The 18,667-nt window shown below is 32.1% G+C and overlaps 2 protein-coding genes across 4 annotated transcripts in view; one reads left to right on the forward strand and one right to left on the reverse strand.

Annotated features, from left to right (window-relative positions):
* The window catches only part of LOC129779273 (bumetanide-sensitive sodium-(potassium)-chloride cotransporter-like), a 359,165-nt gene that overhangs the window by 152,401 nt on the left and 188,097 nt on the right, over positions 1-18,667 (forward strand). The window lies entirely within an intron of this gene.
* The window catches only part of LOC129779248 (cadherin-86C), a 468,683-nt gene that overhangs the window by 47,447 nt on the left and 402,569 nt on the right, over positions 1-18,667 (reverse strand). For all 3 annotated transcript variants that reach the window (XM_055786651.1, XM_055786636.1, XM_055786659.1), the window contains exons 3-4: positions 10,451-10,665; positions 4,760-5,004 (exon numbers count right to left, since the gene is read on the reverse strand). In XM_055786651.1, the coding sequence (XP_055642626.1) occupies positions 4,760-5,004; positions 10,451-10,661 (456 nt within the window). In that variant the 5' untranslated portion in view covers positions 10,662-10,665. The remainder of the gene's footprint in view (positions 1-4,759; positions 5,005-10,450; positions 10,666-18,667) is intronic.

An 18,667-nucleotide genomic window follows, 5' to 3' on the forward strand; every position in this document is an offset into this window, starting at 1 on the left:
ACTTTCGATTTTGAATTTTTGAATTTCAATATTTGAATTTGAATTTTTGGATTTGAATTTTTGAAATTGAATCTTTGAATCTGAATTTTTTAATTTGAATTTTTGAATTTGAGTTTCTGAATTTGAATTGTTGAATTTGAGTTTATGAATTTGAGTTTTGAAATTTGAATTTTGAAATTTGAATTTTTGAATTTAATGTTTTGATATAGAATTTTTGAATTTGAACTTTTGAATTGGAATTAGTTTGCTTAATTTGCCGATATCTTTCTGCTTCTCTGATTTTCTGAATATCTGAATTCTTGAATTTGAATTTTTGAATTTGAATTTTTAAATTTGAGTTTTTGAGATTTGATTTTTTGAATTTGATTTTTTGAATTTAAATTTTTGAATTCGAATTTTGGAATTTGAATTTTTATTTGAATTTTAAATTTGAATTTTTTAATTTTGAATTTTGGAATTGGAATTTTTGAATTTGAATTTGAATTTTTGATTTTTTTTGAATTTTTGAATTTTTTTGAATTTTAATTCTTGACTTTGAATTTTTGAATTTGAATTTTTGTATTTGAACTTTTGAATTTGATGTTTTGAATTTGAATTTTTGAACTTCAATTTTTGGATTTGAACTTTCGATTTTGAAATTTTGAGTTTCAATATTTGAATTTGAATTTTGAAATTTGAATTTCTGTATTTTAATTTTTGAATTTGAATTTTTGAAATTGAATCTTTGAATCTGAATTTTTGAATTTGAATTATTGCATTTGAGTTTCTGAATTTGAATTGTTGAATTTGAGTTTATGAATTTGAGTTTTGAAATTTGAATTTTGAAATTTGAATTTTTGAATTTAATGTTTTGATATAGAATTTTTGAATTTGAATTTTTGAAATTGAATCTTTGAATCTGAATTTTTTAATTTGAATTTTTGAATTTGAGTTTCTGAATTTGAATTGTTGAATTTGAGTTTATGAATTTGAGTTTTGAAATTTGAATTTTGAAATTTGAATTTTTGAATTTAATGTTTTGATATAGAATTTTTGAATTTGAACTTTTGAATTGGAATTAGTTTGCTTAATTTGCCGATATCTTTCTGCTTCTCTGATTTTCTGAATATCTGAATTCTTGAATTTGAATTTTTGAATTTGAATTTTTAAATTTGAGTTTTTGAGATTTGATTTTTTGAATTTGATTTTTTGAATTTAAATTTTTGAATTCGAATTTTGGAATTTGAATTTTTATTTGAATTTTAAATTTGAATTTTTTAATTTTGAATTTTGGAATTGGAATTTTTGAATTTGAATTTGAATTTTTGATTTTTTTTGAATTTTTGAATTTTTTTGAATTTTAATTCTTGACTTTGAATTTTTGAATTTGAATTTTTGTATTTGAACTTTTGAATTTGATGTTTTGAATTTGAATTTTTGAACTTCAATTTTTGGATTTGAACTTTCGATTTTGAAATTTTGAGTTTCAATATTTGAATTTGAATTTTGAAATTTGAATTTCTGTATTTTAATTTTTGAATTTGAATTTTTGAAATTGAATCTTTGAATCTGAATTTTTGAATTTGAATTATTGCATTTGAATTTTTGAGTTTGAATTTTTGAATTTGATTTTTTAAATTAGAATTTTTGAATTAGAATTTTTAATTTGAATTTTTGAATTTGAGTTTCTGAATTTGAGTTTCTGAATTTGAATTGTTGAATTTGAGTTTTGAAATTTGAATTTTCAAATTTGAATTTTTGAATTTAAAGTTTTGATATTGATATTTTGAATTTGAACTTTTGAATTGGAATTAGTTTGCTTAATTTGCCGATATCTTTCTGCTTCTCTGATTTTCGGAATATCTGAATTCTTGAATTTGAATTTTTGAATTGAATTCTCAAATTTGAATTCTCGAATTTGAATTTTTGAATTTGAATTTTTATTTGAATTTGATTTTTTGAATTTAAATTTTTATTTGAATTTTAAATTTGAATTTTTTAATTTTGAATTTTGGAATTGGAATTTTTGAATAAGAATTTTTGAATTTGAATTTTTTTGAATTTTTGAATTTTTTTGAATTTCAAATCAAGAATTTCATTTTTGATTTTCTTGACTTTGAATTTTTGTATTTGAACTTTTGGATTTGATGTTTTGAATTTTAATTTTTGAACTTCAATTCTTGAATTTTCGATTTTGAATTTTTGAATCTCAATATTTCAATTTAAATTTTTGAATTTGAATTTCTGTATTTGAATTTTTGAAATTGAATCTTTGAATCTGAATTTTTGAATTTGAATTCTTGAATTTGAATTTTTGAATTTGATTTTTTGAATTAGAATTTTTAAATTTGAATTTTTGAATTTGAGTTTCTGAATTTGAATTGTTGAATTTGAGTTTATGAATTTGAGTTTTGAAATTTGAATTTTGAAATTTGAATTTCCATATTTAAATTTTTGAATTTAAAGTTTCGATATTGAATTTTTGAATTTGAATTTTTGAATTGGAATTAGTTTGCTTAATTTGCCGATATCTTCTGCTTCTCTGATTTTCTGAATATCTGAATTCTTGAATTTGAATTTTTGAATTGAATTTTTGAATTTGAATTTTTAAATTTGATTTTTTGAGCTTGATTTTTTGAATTTGATTTTTTGAATTTTAATTTTTGAATTCGAATTTTTGAATTTTAATTTTTGAATTTTTTTTAATTTTTGAATTTTTTTAAATTTTAATTCTTGACTATGAATTTTTGAATTCAAATTTTTGAATTTAAATTTTTAAATTTGAATTTTTGAATTTAAATTTTTGAATTTAAATTTTTAAATTTGAATTTTTGAATTTGAATTTTTGAATTTAAATTTTTGAATTTGAATTTTTGAATTTGAATTTTTGAATTTGAATTTTTGCATTTGAATTTTTGAATTTGAGTTTCTGAATTTGAATTTGAATTTTTGAATTTCCAAATTTCCCAGTACCTGAATTCCTGAGTTTACAAACTTCCGAATTTATGAATTTTCAAATTTTCAAATTCCGGACTCTTTAATATTTAATATTGGATTTTCGAATATCTAAATTTCCGAATGGTCGAAAAATTCGTCGGGATTGTCGAAAAATTTGTCGAAATTGTCGAAACATTTATCACTCAGCCGATATTTAAAACAATATATATTGAAAACATTCAGCCCTTTTCAATTGTTGAACCAAAAATTCGCTATCACACAAACTGATCGAAGTCGTATCAAATTCTGACAAACAATAGTCCGTTTGCAGGTCGCTTTTACCTCGTATTCGTTTGCAATGCAATGCAAGCATCGAAAATCACTGAACGAAATGAGAATGACAGCGAAAGAGATCTTTCCTGCTGATAAGTATAATGAATTCCAAATTTCACTCGTAAAAATAGTCGAGAAAATACTAATCATGGTATAGTCAATCATCTTCTTATCTTCACAGATCCGATAGTAAAAGGAGAAATGTGATTGTTAAAAAACTTCCAGATGAAATAATATTTCTATGGAAGAAAACAATTGTTGAATCAGGAAAAGATGATGATGAATTTGATGACAGTTATGAAGAAGAAGAAGAAATTGATTGTTTCGATTTGTATTTTTTTTGCATTAGCTGTTTTTATTTGTAATCTAAAAAAATGTGATATTCAAAGTAAAATTTGTCTGATTCGAGGGGTCATCCATAATAGGGAGGACGCCCAGTGGGGTTGATTGTGTTCAAAGATAATAAAATACAACGGGGGGAAGTTGCCATAACATAAAAAAATGGATCACGTTCTCTATGGACAGCCCATAATAAAACGGATGCCAGATTAGTGTTCAGTATGCCAAAATAATGTAAACACTATGTTTTCCTCGCATTTAACGACACTTTTTTGCTTGGCCTTTGTAACAAGTCGTCTCACTGTACAATGACTCTATGACCTTCTAAACTTTAGAATGATTTGGAGGATCTATAAAATCTGATGTTTACAAGAACTCCAACCTCGGAAGAAAAAAATACACAGTTCCAGTTCAAGCTGGAACATTGGCAACGCTGCCTCGATGTGTCTCTCGATCTTTTCTTCTTCTTCTGTCCTATGCCTACTTTCATGTTCGACAAAGTGTTAACAATCTCATCGTGTACACACACCCCTGCGATCGTTTGCGGCGTTGGTGCGATCGTTACACGACCCCTCGATGGAGGATGGCTAGTACACGACTTCTTCCCGATGGGAGGATGTGAATGAGAACTATGGAACCATAAATTAGAATCTAGCCGAACCGGCGATCGTTTGGGAGGGGGAAGTGTTCTCGCGCGTTCAATGGTGTCATTGAAAGATCAGATTTGAGCGGTTGTGTACAGCGTTGCTCCGGATGAATAAATTTATGTTTTATTTAATCTAATTATGTTTACCCCCTCGCTGCTCTGATTGTGTTTGGGCGCGTGTTTCGCTTTGGCATCATTTGGGGCGCGTGTCGGTCTTCTGCAGACCGACCGAATCTCCTCCAAGCCGATCTTTCATTCAAACGAGAAGCGAGGACGCACTCTCTGATTGGCCAATAAAGTGCCAGAATTTATAAGCCCGAGCTTCTTGCCTTCAGCTGATATTTATGGGCTGCTTGCGATCGTGGAAGCGATTGTGCGGGCGCACAACTCGCATTTGTGAAAAATCGCCGCCCTCCCCGAGGGCAGATATGCATTGTTTCGACGGTGTGGGAATATTCGCGGCGCGATGTCCTAGAAATACCCCCCACTGCCTACCCAAGATGTGGATAATTATGAAATACTCACCTCCGGCACCATGATGATGCCCGTTTTGTGCGGAAAAATGAGGTCATGCGGCGTGGTGAAGTTGGTGGCCGTGATCGAGCAGCTCTGCACCGACATGCCCCCCTTGGTGTCCTTCACCGACACCTGGAAGTCGTAGTAGCGGCCCGCCTCGAGCCGCCGGGTCAGGATCACGTTCGCCTGGCAGATCGAGTTGAACCGCGTGCAGGGCAGCGTCTCGATCTGGACGGTGCCGGAAGCGGCGTCACCTGGAATGATGCGGGTATCAGTTTGGCTCGACTTCAAACCTAATGACTTAAATACAGCTGTTTCAACTTTTAGAAATGTCATTATTTTATTACCTATTATCAGTTATAGTTAAGTTGGGGCTATTGATTTATGAAGACGTATTCAAAATCAAGAATCACTAAAAATAATTAGGAATTATTAACAAGAAACATTAAAAGATGTTTGAAATGATCATTGATTTTGAATGTGTATTGATATCATTCGAATTGCTTTAAGTATCTTGGCAGCACTGCACTGTAAATAGAGATGGCGATGAAAGCTCGCGACAAAAGTCAAGTATCTGTCAAGTTGGTAAACAGAGCGGTGTGTAGCAGTTATCGAATCGTCAAATACTGGTGCGTAATAATTATTTGACTTGAAAACTTATTCAACTGAATCATCTTTCTCAAATTTTTGTATTTTTCCAACTCCCTAAGGGGCTGTCCACATACCACGTGGACAACTTTAGGGGGGTAGGGGGTACGAAAATGTCCACGCTTGTCCACGCGGAGGGGGGAGGTTGTATAGTTGATGTCCACGTGGACAAATTCAAAAAATATTTTTGAATAATACATTCACACCAATATTTAAAAATATACACCTTGTTGGGACATGCGCAGCACTTACCTTGCATAATAAAATGATCTTGATTGACACAACTGGGAAATGTCAACATATATCAGCAACAGCTTCTGTTTATAATTGTGCTAGTTATCAACGACTGTTCACTGTGAAATTTTCTATTTGCAGAAATAAAACGGTGCTTTTTTTCTTCAAGCTAAGTATTTTAGATGGATATTATATGAGGGGCTTAGAATGAAAGGGGTGTAAGTGATTTGATTTCGATTTCCGGCTGAATGGAGCGGTATAATAATCACTTCATCCGAAAGATAAAATGTCAACGAGTTATATGATTGTCACTTATTGGTCCAAAAAATCGTTTCAATAGCTTTAAAATGGCTTTGAAAGCAACCTATTGAAATCATCATTGCTCATTGATGATGATTGGTGATCGCAATGTGTTCCCGAACACGGACGCAACATATAGGCACCTGGAGAAACCGTCATAGCGAGTACATGCGAGCTGCGACTTCTTTTGCTCACTTGCATTAGTGTTTGGTAAACCATAGCGGACACATGCAAGGCGTGAGTACTTTTACTCGCATCAGTTTCTGTTCTGCTTTCGCATGGAACAGTAATTAAAAATTGTTTGCGTGTGAATGCGTCCAAGCGAAGCAATATTCGCATTTACGCATTCGACTTGGTATTCCCGTGATGCAATGCAATTGACGAATTTACGCAAAGCTGAATCAGCTCGTGCGACACGTACATTGGAGTTCAGAACCACAAAAGTGATAATTTTTGTTTATTCTACGCACTGAAAAGCAAGATTCGGTCGTGATTATTCATTTTATTTCTATTCAGATTCATTTCAACCATTAAATGTCTTCAGTATATGGTAAGATAGTTAGGGCTTTGTATATTTACGATGATTTCAATACGCGATTGGACCAAAGTCATTGATAATCTTCGAAAATTTTGAGTTTGATAATGCATACAGGTTATGAATATTGTGGATAATGGTGATGAAATCGATATCATATTAAGTTGGATTATATAATTGATAATGTAAGGGCCGATACAAGAAGGATTTGCAGTATTTTTAGCGCAACACATGCCACTCATCGTTTATCTAGTTGAAAAAAAAATTAGAGTTACAACACTTATACCATGCCATTCTTCAAAATATAATACCACATTGTGAAATGGCGATTTACTAACCTTTTTAGCGTAGAAAGAATACATGAAACCGGGAAATTTGAAGATAAATTCTAATTTTTCTAAAAAAATTGAACGACTAAATAACAAAACATCATCATTTTAAAGGGTGTGTCACATCAAATTGCATCACGGAAAAAACGCTGTAGAAATTCGCCCAGTAGACCGATCCTTTTGAAAATTTTGAACAGTAAAATAAAAACTATTAAACAACTTTTGGCATTTTCTTTTTATTCATACTTCGAGCCCAAGCCCGTATGCTCGCACCTTCCTCTTTACCCCGTCCATAAGGTTCTGTACAACGTCAGGTTGTAGTTTTTTTTTTAACAGAAATCCATTTTCTCTTGAAGTCCGCCTCCGATTTGACAACTGTTGGGTTCTTCCGGAGGGCCTGCTTCATAATCGCCCAATATTTCTCTATTGGGCGAAGCTCCGGCGCGTTGGGCGGGTTCATTTCCTTTGGCACGAAGGTGACCCTGTTGGCTTCGTACCACTCCAACACGTCCTTTGAATAGTGGCACGAAGCGAGATCCGGCCAGAAGATGGTCGGGCCCTCGTGCTGCTTCAATAGTGGTAGTAAGCGCTTCTGTAGGCACTCCTTAAGGTAAACCTGCCCGTTTACCGTGCCGGTCATCACGAAGGGGGCGCTCCGCTTTCCGCAAGAGCAGATCGCTTGCCACACCATGTACTTTTTGGCAAACTTGGATAGTTTCTGCTTGCGAATCTCCTCCGGAACGCTGAATTTGTCCTCTGCGGAGAAGAACAACAGGCCCGGCAGCTGACGAAAGTCCGCTTTGACGTAGGTTTCGTCGTCCATTACCAGGCAATGCGGCTTCGTCAGCATTTCGGTGTACAGCTTCCGGGCTCGCGTCTTCCCCTCCTTGTTTTGCCTTTCGTCGCGGTTAGGAGCCTTCTGAACCTTGTATGTACGCAGGCCCTCCCGCTGCTTGATCCGCTGGACGAATGAACTTGACAAATTCAGCTTATTGGCGACATCCCGGACCGAACTTCTCGGATCACGTCTAAACTGCTTAACTACGCGCTTGTGATCTTTTTCACTGACGGAGCATCCATTTTTGCCGTTCTTCACCTTCCGGTCGATGGTTAGGTTCTCGAAGCATCGTTTTAGTACTCTGCTGACCGTGGATTGGACGATTCCCAGCATCTTACCGATGTCCCGATGTGACAACTCCGGATTCTCGAAATGAGTGCACAGGATTAATTCACGACGCTCTTTTTCGTTCGACGACATTTTTCCAAATTTACGAAAAATTTACAGTGAAGCATGGCCAACGTGATCTATACACTCTTATCTGATTATAAGCGAAAGCCGAAGATATAATTCCTAAAAATTAAATTTCTACAGCGTTTTTTCCGTGATGCAATTTGATGTGACACACCCTTTACTCGCTGCGCCATCTGGTTGTGAATCTAACGTAAATTCGTCAATAGCATCAGTTTCTGTTCTGCTTTCGCATGGAACAATCATGAAAAATTGCCACATCACGAAATGAATTATATGCAAGGTTATATAGACCTTATTTCGTTTTCACCGTGAAGGGGCGCCCTCAGTTTCTATTCTGCGCATGGAGTGATCATGAAAAATCTCGTGCTATTCTCACGAAAACAAAATGAATCATGTATCAAACATCTTCAGTTGCTTTTACAAAGCCACTCAAATTCCATCGGTTCGTTTCGGGACCACCAACAAGTTCGAAATAGTTGAATTGTATGTTAATAACAATTCCATACTTATATTCATCCAACCACACACTAACAAGAAAAACTTTCAGCAATCTTTCAAAATAAAGGGTGTGTCACCTCAAATTGCATCACGGAAAAACGCTGTAGAAATTTAATTTTTAGGAATTATATCTTCAGCTTTCGCTTATAATCAGATAAGAGTGTATAGATCACGTTGGCCATGCTTCACTGTCAATTTTTCGTAAATTTGGAAAAATGTCGTCGAACGAAAAAGAGCGTCGTGAATTAATCCTGTGCACTCATTTCGAGAATCCGGAGTTGTCACATCGGGACATCGGTAAGATGCTGGGAATCGTCCAATCCACGGTCAGCAGAGTACTAAAACGATGCTTCGAGAACCTAACCATCGACCGGAAGGTGAAGAACGGCAAAAATGGATGCTCCGTCAGTGAAAAAGATCACAAGCGCGTAGTTAAGCAGTTTAGACGTGATCCGAGAAGTTCGGTCCGGGATGTCGCCAATAAGCTGAATTTGTCAAGTTCATTCGTCCAGCGGATCAAGCAGCGGGAGGGCCTGCGTACATACAAGGTTCAGAAGGCTCCTAACCGCGACGAAAGGCAAAACAAGGAGGGGAAGACGCGAGCCCGGAAGCTGTACACCGAAATGCTGACGAAGCCGCATTGCCTGGTAATGGACGACGAAACCTACGTCAAAGCGGACTTTCGTCAGCTGCCGGGCCTGTTGTTCTTCTCCGCAGAGGACAAATTCAGCGTTCCGGAGGAGATTCGCAAGCAGAAACTATCCAAGTTTGCCAAAAAGTACATGGTGTGGCAAGCGATCTGCTCTTGCGGAAAGCGGAGCGCCCCCTTCGTGATGACCGGCACGGTAAACGGGCAGGTTTACCTTAAGGAGTGCCTACAGAAGCGCTTACTACCACTATTGAAGCAGCACGAGGGCCCGACCATCTTCTGGCCGGATCTCGCTTCGTGCCACTATTCAAAGGACGTGTTGGAGTGGTACGAAGCCAACGGGGTCACCTTCGAGCCAAAGGAAATGAACCCGCCCAACGCGCCGGAGCTTCGCCCAATAGAGAAATATTGGGCGATTATGAAGCAGGCCCTCCGGAAGAACCCAAAAGTTGTCAAATCGGAGGCGGACTTCAAGAGAAAATGGATTTCTGTTAAAAAAAAACTACAACATGACGTTGTACAGAACGAATACGGGCTTGGGCTCGAAGTATGAATAAAAAGAAAATGCCAAAAGTTGTTTAATAGTTTTTATTTTACTGCCTAAAATTTTCTAAAGGATCGGTCTACTGAGCGAATTTCTACAGCGTTTTTTCCGTGATGCAATTTGATGTGACACACCCTTTATTGTTGTCTACCAAAACTACATTGACATTGAAATATATTGCGATACAGATTGGGCGAATGATCTGCTGAATCATAAATAATTGGCTTTGAGTTGTAAGATACTTTGGCTCGGTTAACCAGGAAGCATAAGACAGTAGTACTCTCTTCTCTTGGACCTGAGAATGGCTTTGGATTGCAGACTCCAGCTTTCGAAGATTTTCAGTTCTGGTTTCATATCAGTAAAAAAATACATTATAAAGAACATGCAACACTGCATTTATGATTTGCAAAACATATGTTTCTTAAAATACAATAGAAATCCTTCTCAACCTGTCCGTCTTACCCCCGAATATTATCGAATCTCATATATAAAATATTTTCAAACATGCATTTCAAATAACTTTTCTTTTTAGTAAAGTGTCCACATTTCAGTCAGACAAGAAGTTTTCTGGTAAAAATATTTTGAATACACCCTTTAAAAAAAATAGTCTCAACTGAAATTGATCAAATGAAAACAAAAATCAAATGAACAAAATGATCGGAACATTGAAAGCGTTGAAAGCGCACAATGATCGTCACAAAGAACACTCACCAACCAGCTCGAACTGCAGCGGGTACTCGAACTCATCGTCGGTGGCTCGCAGCCGGTAGATGACCGATCCTACCGTCGCATCCGCAGGAACCAGCACCAGTCGCATCCGGGTGGATGGGTCAAACTTCGGATCCAATCCCAGCACCGTTCGCTGCTGCATCAGGCCGAGCAGCACCCAGCCGTACCATAGCGTTGCTACCGGGAGAAGCATTATTCTGGAAAGAGACGGGAGAAATGTGCGTGGATTAGAACAGATCGGGCAGGGGTCGTAAAGTGGCGTAATTTACGGCGACTGCACGGCGGAAGGTCGACGCGACACCTTCCGGAGGGGCAGTAGCCGCCAGTCGCTCTAATGAAGTCGTCAAAAATGTCGCGCTGTCTCGCTGGACAATGTGTTACAATGTGTGTCTTTCGAAAAAAATGTGTTCAATACCTCCGCGTCCGCGACATTCCTCGCCGACTAATGGCCGATTGTACGCCGGCTTTGAATAGAACCGTTCTCTCCGAGGGTATGGAAATCAACCGGAGAAATATGTGGATATTTATTATAAATGCAGTAATTTATCGACCATTAGGGGCGGGATTTACGATTGCGTCGAGGTCCCCTCGGTGGAGGTTTCCTTAATGAGCCACCGTAGATTGAAAATATTTGATGCTACCATGCGTTCGCGCGCTCGTAGGAGGCTCTGCGAAAGGTATCTCGATAATTTAACACCTTCTAGGAGTGCAGAAGAGCTGTGCCACGATCGCGGCACGGAAAACAACGTAGGCTGTGTGTACTGTGTGAACTAGATTGCGTGATCACGCACCGCTAAGCAATCCGCAGTTACATATTTCATCACAGATATGGTCATTTTAAAGCTAGATGCGATCCTCGCTCTGTGGGTAATTTTCACACGTCTCACAAGGAAATGGGCGACCGACCGATCGATCGATCTAGTGCTGTCAGATGTTCGGGGCGGGTACGCGACGAATGCGCGCGCTATTCCGCCCCCCCCCCCACTGGGGCGAAAATTGCTCTGCGAAATCCCCACTGTGATGACCGATGAGTGGGTTTCTTGCGAAAATTAACCCCCTCACAGTGGTCTCGAGCTGTCATAATGGTTGGATAATTGCTGTGGCTATGCGCACAGGGAATGGCAATTTTAATACAGGGTGAATTCCTACCCGCATTGAATACCACGACTAATGTAATTGACAGAACCACTTTTATGCCAAACCCGAAACAGTAACCTGTGCAAAGATTGCAAACGCATCAATATTCATCAGGGGTATGACTAAAACGTCAATTCCCTCTTATTACTAGTGTACCCAATATTGCTGCGGTTCACTGACATTTTGGTTCTGTCAATTACTGTTGTTTACAACTCGGTCCGGTTATATAGTCGAATAGTGGCTAACTAACTTTAAACTCCATGTTAAATGTGAACACCTCCAGGTGAAACCGAAATATGAAAATCGCTCATGCAGTTACAAATAAAGCAGCGCATTTTTCTTTATTTTTACTATCTCCGTGATTTCAACGATTTCCATCCTCGCAAATGATGTGTTGGTAAACAAATGACGCCATATTGATTTTGATTTTGGGTAGCCTGTATTCAATTGATGTGTAACCCCTGATATTCATAGATCTATCAGTTTATAACAGTTTTATTGTTTCTCTGTATTTCAAATAAAATTTATTATTATTTTTTTTGTAAAATCTCCTATTTTTGGAGAATGAAGAAAATAAAAAATATTGAAATTACTCGAAATTCTCAATATTCTCAAAATTATCGAAATGCGCAAAGTTTTGAAAATTCACAACTTAGAAAAAAAAGTTCAAAGTTCTCAGAATTTTTTTTTAATATTTTTAAAAACTCAAAATTTACAATATTATTCAAATTATCAACATTTTTATAAATTTTAAAATTTTCAAAATTTTTTAAAAATTTTATTCGATTTCTTTCGTTATAAAATTTTCAAATTCGTTATTTCGTGAATTCGAATATTCGTTAATCCGTTCGTAAATTCGTATATTCGTTGATTTGTAAGTTCGAAAAAACAATGTTTTGAATTTGTATTTTAAGTTTCTAGTTTTCTGAATTTTCTATTGTTGAAATATTCAATTTCTAAAATTTTAAATTACCTAAACATTCTTGTTTTTTAAATTTTTAATTTTCAGAGTTTTCATTTTTTCAAATTTTTAGGTTTTAAAATTTTGTATTATTCTAAATTTCAACTTTGCTGAATTTTCAATTTTCTATTTTTTTTTCACTAATTTTTTTAAATTCAATATTCTGAATTTTCAATTGAACAATTTTACTATTTCAACAAAAGTTGAAATTTAGAATAATACAAAATTTTAAAACCTAAAAATTCGAAAAATTCTTAAGATTTGGAATTTTAAAAATGTTTAAAATTCTTTAAATTTCTTTAAATTCTTTCAATTTCTCAAATTTATATTATTCTCAATTGAAGAATTTACAAATTTAATAATTTACACGAAAATGAAAAATAAAAATCACAGAATACAAAAAAGTGCGCGATAACTGCATTTAGTTTTGAATATTCAAGAAGACATGTTACTTACATAATTGAAGTTAAAATAAAATGAAACTAAAAAATTCAATATTTCAATAAATGTTAAATCTTAAAAAAATGCGAAAATTAAAATCGAAGAATTTTGAAAATGCACAGATATAGAGGTGCTGAAATATAGAAAAAAGATAAAAATCTAAATATTTTTTTTACTGATTTTTTTCAAATTCAATATTCAGAATTTTCAATTTAGCAAACTTCGAACAAACAAATCCTTTGAATTTTATTTTGATTGAATTTTCATTTTTCAGAATTTAAAATTTTCTGGATTTGAAATTTTAAATTTTCTGAATTCTGAAATATTTGAATCTATTTTTAAAAAAAAATTATTTCACAAATTTCCGGTTTTCTAAACTTGTATTTTTGCGAAATTTTCATTTTATTGAATTTTTAAATTTTAGTGGTTATTTATTTTAATTAATTTATATAAATAATTTTATTTATTGTTCATTTTCTCGATTTTTAATTTTCTAAACATTCTATTTGTTTTCTGTAATTTCAGATTCGCTAAATTATTTCAATTTTCAATTCCAATCCCCGCACTCTATAATGTTTTTCAATTTTTGATTGACGCCATTTTAAATTTTCGTGATCCAGAACTTCTCAATTTATAATTTTCTATTTTCGTTATTGTTGTTTTGGTGTTTTTTTTTAATTTTTTGCTCGCAATTGAATTTTTTTTCTATATTGATGATTTATAAATTGGCTATTCTTTCACATTTTTTATTTCTGCATGATCTTTATTAATTTTTTTTAATCTCCGGTTTGTTTTTATTTTGACAATTTAGATTTTTATCTTTTTTCTTTATTTTAGCACCTCTATATCTGTGCATTTTTCAAAATTCTGCGATTTTCACTTTCGCATGTTTAACATTTTTTGCAATTTTGAATTTTTTAGTTTTATTGTATTTTAATTTCAATTATTTAATTATTAAAAAGACATGTATTTTGAATGTTCGCAACTAAATGCAGTTATCGTGCACTTTTTTGTATTTTGTAATTTTCATTTTTCATTTTCGTGTAAATAATTAAATATATAAATTCTTCAATTTAGAATTTTATAAATTCGAGAAATTGAAAGAATTGAAAGAAATTTAAATTTTTTTAAACATTTTAAAAATTTCGAAAAATTTATGAATTTTAAAAATTTTAAGAATTTTAAGAATTTTAAGAATTTTAAGAATTTTAAGAATTTTAAGAATTTTAAGAATTTTAAGAATTTTAAGAATTTTACAAATTTTAAGAATTTTAAGAATTTTAAGAATTTTAAGAATTTTAAGAATTTTAAGAATTTTAAGAATTTTAAGAATTTTAAGAATTTTAAGAATTTTAAGAATTTTAAGAATTTTAAAAATTTTAAGGATTTGAAAATTTTTAAGAATTTTAAGAATTTTAAAAAGTTTAAGAATTTTAAGAATTTTAAGAATTTTAAGAATTTTAAGATTTTTAAGAATTTTAAGAATTTTAAGAATTTTAAGAATTTTAAGAATTTTAAGAATTTTAAGAATTTTAAGAATTTTAAGAATTTTAAAAATTTTAAAAATTTTAAAAATTTTAAAAATTTTAAAAATTTTAAAAATTTTAAAAATTTTAAAAATTTTAAAAATTTTAAAAATTTGAAGAATTTTAAGAATTTTTAGAATTTTAAGAATTTTAAGAATTTTAAGAATTTTAAAAATTTTAAGAATTTTAAGAATTTTAAGAATTTTGAGAATTTTAAGAATCTTAAGAATTTTAAGAATTTAAAGTTTTTCAAAAATTACAAAAAATTAAAAATTTTAAGAATTCTAATAATTTTCATTTTGAAATTAAAGGAAATAAAAAATTGAAAACTAAAAAATTAATTTTGAAAATTACGTAATTGAAAACTAAAAAATTCAAAAACTGATGAAATAAAAATAGCAAAATTACAAAATAACAAAATTTAGAAATTTAGTAATTTAAAAAATTAATATATTTAAAATTTTTAAAATTTTAAAATTATGAATAAGTTAAATAATAAAGTTAAAATTTAAGAATATTAAAAATTTTAAAAATTGTAAAATTTCAAGAATTTCACGAATTTTGGAAAATTGAGAAATTAAAAATTGAAAAACTGAAAATGATTTTTTTGGAAATTCAATAATTGAATATACAAAATTGAAAAATTCAAATTTAAGGAATTGAAAAATTAAATAACCAAAAAATAAAAAAACTCAAAAATTCAAAAATTGCAATATTGAACATTGAAACAAAAAATTGAACATAGAAAATTGAAAAAATTGAAAAATTGAAAAATTGAAAAATTGAAAAATTGAAAAATTGAAAAATTGAAAAATTGAAAAATTGAAAAATTGAAAAATTGAAAAATTGAAAAATTGAAAAATTGAAAAATTGAAAAATTTAAAAATTTAAAAATTTAAAAATTTAAAAATTTAAAAATTTAAAAATTTAAAAATTTAAAAATTTAAAAATTTAAAAATTTAAAAATTTAAAAATTGAAAAATTGAAAAATTGAAAAATTTTAAAATTTAAAACTTTAAAAGTTTAAAAATTTAAAAATTTAAAAATTTTAAAAATTTAAAAATTTAAAAATTTAAAAATTTAAAAATGGAAAATTGGGATAATGAAAAATTACGAATTTTTGACAAAATAAATCACACTTTTTTTTTATTTTGCAATTATTAAATATCGTAAAAACTACAAAAGTCACAAATTTCAAAATTACAAAAACTTAAAAATGCAAAAATAAAAAAGTGTGAGTTTTCTAAAATTCAAAAATTTTAAAATTGGCTGAAGTTGAAAATTAAATATGGTGAACATTGAAAATATCGAAAATAGAAACATTCGAAAAATTAACAGAGCAGAACAGAAAATGAAAAACATGAATTAAAAAAAAATAAAAATTGTGAAAATCAAAAAACGCAAAATTTAACAACTGTAAAAATATAAATTGGGGAGATTGGAAATTGAAAATAATAAATTGTGAAAATAGAAAACAAAAACTTTCAAACAAAATTTGCGAAAATACAAAATTGCAGAAATCTGAAAAACTTGCTAAAATTTAAACTGCGAATATTAAAAAAGTACGAAGATTTTAAATGGTGAAAAACAATACTTTTGAAAAGTAATGAAAACTTTCTAAAAATAAAAACTGAAAATGTTGAAAATCAACGTTCTTCCAGATGAAAATTGTAATCATTTGAAAATTGCGAAAGTTCAAAAATTCAAAGAAATAAAAAATTGCATTTTATTAAATTTGAAAAATCAAAACTTCGAGGAAATAAAATTTGCAAATGCAGAAAATTAATAATTGCGAAAACTGAAATCGTAAAATACACAAAAAAAAAATGGAATGGCATAAATTGAAAGTGCCCAGATGGAAAATAACAAAAAAAAATTAAATTTCGAAAACATTGTGAATAAAAAAAATATGAAAATGAAAATTACAAGGATAAAAACATTTGAAAAATAAGAATTGTGAAACTTGCAAATTATAATTATAATATAATATAAAAATTTAAAAATATAAAAATTAGAAAATGGAAAGAACTGGAAGAATTAAAAATTGTGAAAATTAAAAACAACGAAATGCAAATAATAATTTCGGGTACACAAAATTGTAAAAATGAAAAAGTCGAAAATGAAAAATTTGGAAAATTGAAAAAATGCGGAAAATAAACAAAGCAAGATTAAAAATTTCGAACTGCAAAAATTTGAAACTGTAGCAGTTCAAAATTGTTGAAATTCAAAATCTCGAAAACCCCGAAAAGTATGACACAAACTTCTTTTCCCTCCAGTACCTCTTACACGAGGGTTATCCCCTACTTGTGACTCAATTCTAATGGAATGTTAACTGATTTTTTTAACATTCAGTTTAAATTTGTATATATTATATTAACTTGTTTTTTTTTTTCCTTTTTTTTAGTTTTATTAACTTTATGTTCAATTTCCATAAGTTGGATTTAATTAATTTTGAAATTCACAGCTTAACACAATTGTAACTGATATTTTCCCAACTTTACACGAGATTGATCCAATGGTATATTTGGACTGTCTCGCTGTGGAGTACTTGTTTCGCTGTTTACATTTAACGGTTCAATTTTGGTGCAATGCTCATAAAGCGCGCGCACAAGCGACTCCGAATATGGAGTCGCTTCTAGAATCTAATGAGTAGACTCCATCTGTGTTCTTCCCGTCCATCGTCACCAAGCCTATCCCTCCTTCCTCTCCATCACTGGTGATCGCGTTTGATTTACGGTAATTGGAAAAAGGACAGTTTCCAATTTCAGCTGACACTGTTTGGCGACATTGTCGGGCTGCTGCTGCAGCTGCAAACTCTCACTCGCGAGCCCTCGCCGCGGCCGTTTTTGCAGGCAATTCTGGACGAATGTGTGTATATGTTAACACTTTTTCAGTGTCGCCGCGGTTACCACCTAGAGGGCTAGGTGATAAATGTTTACGGATACAATCGAACGGCGGCGGCGGCAAATGGCAGTAGCAGTGGTGGCTCACAAAGGCTTTCGTAGCTCCCAAGTGACCACCACAGCATCCACGCGGCGACAGCACCGACTTGCCGCAGATAAAATAGGTGATAAATAATAACATTTTTAGGTCTCGCGCTCTCTCAGTGTCATGGGGAGTTTCAAATCGGCGGTAATTAATCTCAAGGGCTCAAGGACCACCGCTGCCCGCAGCATCCCGGTCGATTATGCTGGTGCTTTGGAGTGCTTTGAGAACAATAATTCAGCGCGCAATGGGTTCAATGGCTTCGGTTGATTGGTTGCCTGGTTGGCGATAGATCACGCGCTGAGATATAGCTAGCCAATCGAGCTCACACCGAAGGGAGATAGGGCACTCGGTGCCAAACTAATAAAAAGGTGTGGTTCCCTTTCCTCGAGAGAGGGGTAGGGGCGCTCGGAGAACTGATTGATGAAGCTCGCGATTAGTGTTGATAGGTTTGCTGAAAATTATGCGAATTTACCCGCCGGTGGTCGTTGACTTGCCCCGAGGAAGACCAAGTTGAAGCAGGGCAAATTTAGAGGCATTATGATTGGGTTTGAAGGGGTCAAACATGCTGTTGGCTTTTGACTGTTTGATGTGAGGTGAAAAGGAAATTGATTTTCCCTGCGTACGGAACCGACCCTCACTGGAGTTCTGTTTTATCAATCTGCTTAACGAATATTCACATTCCCGGATTTAAATATTCTTAAATTCAATTTTCAGAATTTTATTTTTTTCTTTCACTACTATTCTAAAATTTCAATTGAAGAAATTTGAAAATTTCAACTGTCAAAATGTTTAAATTTCCTAAATTCTATTTTCTTTGTACTCTCACCTTTTCTTTCAATTGTCAGGAATTTAAAATTTCTGAATTTCAGTTTTCTAGAACTTAGTTTTATGAATTTTTTGAATTTGTAAATCTTTAAATTAATAGTTTTTGTATTTTCTAATTTTCAACTTTCGTATTTTTTGTTATTTTTACAATTACTAACAAACCGAGCATCAATGAGGTGGCTGAATTAAATGACTATTGTAAAGGGATGAAGTTAGAGAAAAAAATATTTTCTGGAGTTTTTCCACTCAATTATAGTTTTTTTTCGAATGAATACCAATAACGCCTGAAAATAGACAATAGCAATAGCACAGAGACGCGCA

The sequence above is a fragment of the Toxorhynchites rutilus genome, chromosome 1 (assembly GCF_029784135.1).
Source record: "Toxorhynchites rutilus septentrionalis strain SRP chromosome 1, ASM2978413v1, whole genome shotgun sequence".
Classification (NCBI taxonomy): domain Eukaryota; kingdom Metazoa; phylum Arthropoda; class Insecta; order Diptera; family Culicidae; genus Toxorhynchites; species Toxorhynchites rutilus.